This window comes from Limulus polyphemus, unplaced genomic scaffold (genome assembly GCF_000517525.1).
Source record: "Limulus polyphemus unplaced genomic scaffold, Limulus_polyphemus-2.1.2 Scaffold2423, whole genome shotgun sequence".
NCBI lineage: Eukaryota > Metazoa > Arthropoda > Merostomata > Xiphosura > Limulidae > Limulus > Limulus polyphemus.
In genome coordinates, this window is record NW_013668033.1 from 34450 (window position 1) to 38486 (window position 4037).

The following is a 4037-nucleotide window of genomic DNA, read 5'->3' on the forward strand; positions in this document are numbered from 1 at the left end:
GAAACGTTGTACATTTGCTGTTATGTTAAACTTATATTAAAGTTTTTCCTCATTCAAGCCGTCTCCAAGCATTATTAATCTCAAAGTGGGTTCATCGTCAGCGAAGGTGTATTTATATGTTTCTTGAAATATGTTTTTATTCATATATAATTTGCCTTTGCGCGTATTTAAATTGAATTTTTAAGCATGATATGTGTACTTCATTGTTTGCCTTTGCGCATATTTAAATTAAATTTTTAAGCATGATATGTGTACTTCATTGTTTGCCCTTACGCGTATTTAAATTAAATGTTTAAGCCTGATATGTGTACTTCATTGTTTGCCTTTGCGCATATTTAAATTAAATTTTTAAACGTGATATGTGTACTTCATTGTTTGCCTTTGCGCATATTTAAATGAAATTTTTAAGCCTGATATGTGTACTTCATTGTTTGCATTTGCGCGTATTTTGTGGTTGTTGACTACTTTCACCCACTTACAGACAAAAATCTTAAGTTTTCATTTTGTAATTGTATGTTTATTGTATATATATATATATATATTAAATACGCTTAACCTTTTTCTTCCCACCACCCCCAAAAACAACAACAGTTTTACTCACCAAAATAGCGTGGAGTTCCATCGCGTCTCATGAAGAGTTTCCTGTCTTCGCCGTTGTCCTCTGATTGTTCATCATAGTACATTCCTCGAGCTTCAGCAGTACTTCTTATTCGGCCGGGTGCGCGCCATCTACCAGGGAGCGCTGAGCTTTGATCACAGCTTGATTTATCTTGAAAGTCACGTTGGGTTCGTCGCAACGCGTCACGTGGTATTCTTCTACTTTCCTCACCAGCTGGTCTAACTGAAACAATTCCGTTTCTATCGGTTTCATTACTTTCTTCATCCCGATGGATTAGGTTTTGCTGTTTCCTAAGCCTTTTTAATTCTGCCGAATCCACTGAGTGACTAGACTGAAGTCCTTGACTAGACGTCTGCTTTCCCTTGTGTTCCTCCTGTGACGCGGACTTTTTTATAATTTTTCTGGCACTAGAGGACGCTGGCCTCCTCTGATCATTTGGTTGAGCATTTTTCTTGTTTTCGTCAGATCGAGATCCAGATGGCATGCTGGTGCTGCAATGCATAGCGAATCTCTTGATACTGAAGGGCATCTTGTGTCGATATTATGCAAAAGTCAAGACAGAGGTTTGGTTTTCTAGAGAATAAATAAATCGAATAACAAATGTTATTAAACAAGAAATATTTGTACATCCATTCATGTTTGTTATTCCAACACATAAAATACGATTTCTTTCAACCGGCACTATTAAATGCCAACGAGGGTATAATCCGTTTTGTCATTTAAATAAACTTATTATACTCAGGTGGCTTTAAAAATTAGTCTTACCATATTAGCCTATTGTTACATCTGCTGAAACAAACACATTATAATTCGTGATATATTGAAAGTTAACGTTCTTTACTCTAGTCTTTGTTTGTTTGGAATTAAACACAAAGCTACACAATGGGCTATCTGTGCTCTGCCCACAACGGGTGTTGTAAGTCCGCAAACATACTGCTGTGCCAGCATACTCTAGTCACTTAATTGATTTAGCTGTCGGTTGCAAAAGTCGTGTTTGAGAGTTTTCATTTCTTTAATATCTTACAACTAAAGAAGAAAGTTCATTTTGTACTATTTTTAAACTTCAACCTCACTCCAGTCGCAGTCTTAAACTTCAGCACTCGACTGTCGAATATGATTTTAACTGTCCCCATCATTATCATGGCGCCCCAAAAGCTACAGCTCAGTACATGTCTGTACTCATAAAAGAGCGGCTGAATCCTAAGAGGATGCGAAATGAAGAACGTGAGCATCTTGGATTCATTCAAAATGTTGCACTTTTAAAGAAAGATGTTAGAAGCCACTAACATGTTTTTCCTATACATCAAGAAGCAGGATAGATTTCAACATTTTCTGTGGTGTCAGACTTGTTAAAAGAGAATTCGTTTCGTTACTTTCAACCTAAAGTTAAGGTAAGTCACTCGTCTTGTAATCTGTCTTTTAAAAGTCAATGAATATTTTAAGCTTTTAATGTCGAAAAATATTTTTCCGAAGTGTATTAAAGTAAGTCTTTTTGAATATACACTGTCCAAAATCTTACCCAATTTTCTTAACAAAAAACGGTTACGTTTTTTTTTAAGAACGTTCGCGCAAAGTTACACAAAGAGTCATCTGCACCTAGCTGTATCTAATCTTCAACTAATTAGACTAATCAACAGCACCCACCGCCAACTCTTACCTGTGAACAAATCACAGCTGTTTATGCTTTAACCCGGATAGTTCTTCGTTTCTATTTCAACGCAAAGCTACACAGTGGTATGTATGTGCTCTGTTCAGCGTGGAGAATCGAACCCAGGATTTTAACGTTGTAAGTCCGTAAACTTAGCGAGGTACTCGTGTAGAGTTTGTAATACAGTACGTGTAAAAGAAACGCGTTCTATACGTTTATATTCAAATATACAGAAGAATTGTGTGAGAAATCGACCTATTAGTCACGAACCAATCAATGAACCCTTTCTTGATTGTGTAATGATGCGTTTCAAGAGCCAAGTTCTGGGTCTAGTGTTGAAAATCAATTGATCGATTCATGAAAATTATCGTAGGAGTATTTTGGAGAATTTTTCCCCATTAATTTAAGTGGGAGTATATACGTGTTTTTGCTTTGTTTTTCAGCGAAGAGACTTTAAATGTAAGTTTTTGAGTTATTTAAAATGTGGAACTTTTATGTGTGTTCTGCTTTACACTTCCCTTGATAGCGAAAATGAAACCTCCGACTTCTCTAAAATTGTACTGATATATAAACAATATCTTGTAATATTAAAAAAATAACACACACACACGTGATTGTTTGTTTGTAATTAAACACAAAGCTACACAATGGGCTATTTGTGCTCTGCCCACCACGGGTATCGAAACCCGGATTCTAGCATTGTATGTCCGCAGAAATACACCGCTGTGCCACTGGGGGGGGGGCGGAAGGTAAGAGAAGGGGATATTTTATATGTTTTGTATTAGTACTAGAAGAGTATATAAGTTTGAAACCCTCTGGCCGCCCCCTAAATGGTTACTGCCCCCCTGAATTTTAAAAACGACCACTAGGTGGCGGTATCGCCAAGGTTGGGAAACACTGGTTTAGATGAATAAATCACATGATTCTAATACGAATTCCCCGAATATAGTTTGTTTGGTTGGTATCAAGCACAAAACTACACGATAGGTCATCTCTGCTCTGCTCGAAACCATATTTTTAGCGTTATAATCCCTCAAATTCACCGCTGACCCCTCGCGAAGCTCATACAGTTTTGATTTCAAGATATTTTATTCTAGGAAATATATTTCTCTGCATTTAGTGATATTTCGTTTTGGTTTTGTGTTTTCTTGGCGGACCCGAAACAGACCATCTGCAAACGTTGAAATTAAAAATCAGGAGTGGTAGAGTTTTTAGTAAGAATTTTGGGTTTAATACTTTTAGGGACTTAGTGGTTTGGCCATGAGTACTTAACTTTGGAATGATTTTGTGAACCTTAGAAGTATTCTAAAAATAGATTCTTACGCTGACATTGATCAATAAGTCTGGATTGTTTGTTTGTTTGTTTTTGAATTTCGCGCAAAGCTACACGAGGGCTATCTGCGCTAGCCGTCCCTAATTTAGCAGTGTAAGACTAGAGGGCAGGCAGCTAGTCATCAACACCCACCGCCAACTCTTGGGCTACTCTTTTACCAACGAATAGTGGGATTGACCGTCACATTATAACGCCCCCACGGCTGAAAGGGCGAGCATGTTTGGTGTGACGGGGATTCGAACCCGCGACTCTCAGATTGCGAGTCGAGTGCCCTAACCACCAGGCCATGCCGGGCCGATAATTTCTAGAGCTTATCCAATTTTGCGTCTCTAAATGTCATGTATGTTCATGAGAGTTCATGTTTATGATTAGCCCATATTTCTGCCTATACCAGTAACCTTAATTTCCTTTCAAAAAAGTATTTGGGAGGTTTTATA

At 37.6% G+C, this 4037-nt stretch overlaps 1 protein-coding gene across 1 annotated transcript in view; it reads right to left on the reverse strand.

The window, feature by feature from the left end:
- Positions 1-4037, reverse strand: part of LOC111087649 — a gene marked incomplete at its 3' end in the record, with an annotated part of 146580 nt that overhangs the window by 31064 nt on the left and 111479 nt on the right. The window contains exon 2 of the mRNA XM_022394998.1: positions 602-1192. Coding sequence (XP_022250706.1) covers positions 602-1148 — 547 coding nt within the window. The remainder of the gene's footprint in view (positions 1-601; positions 1193-4037) is intronic.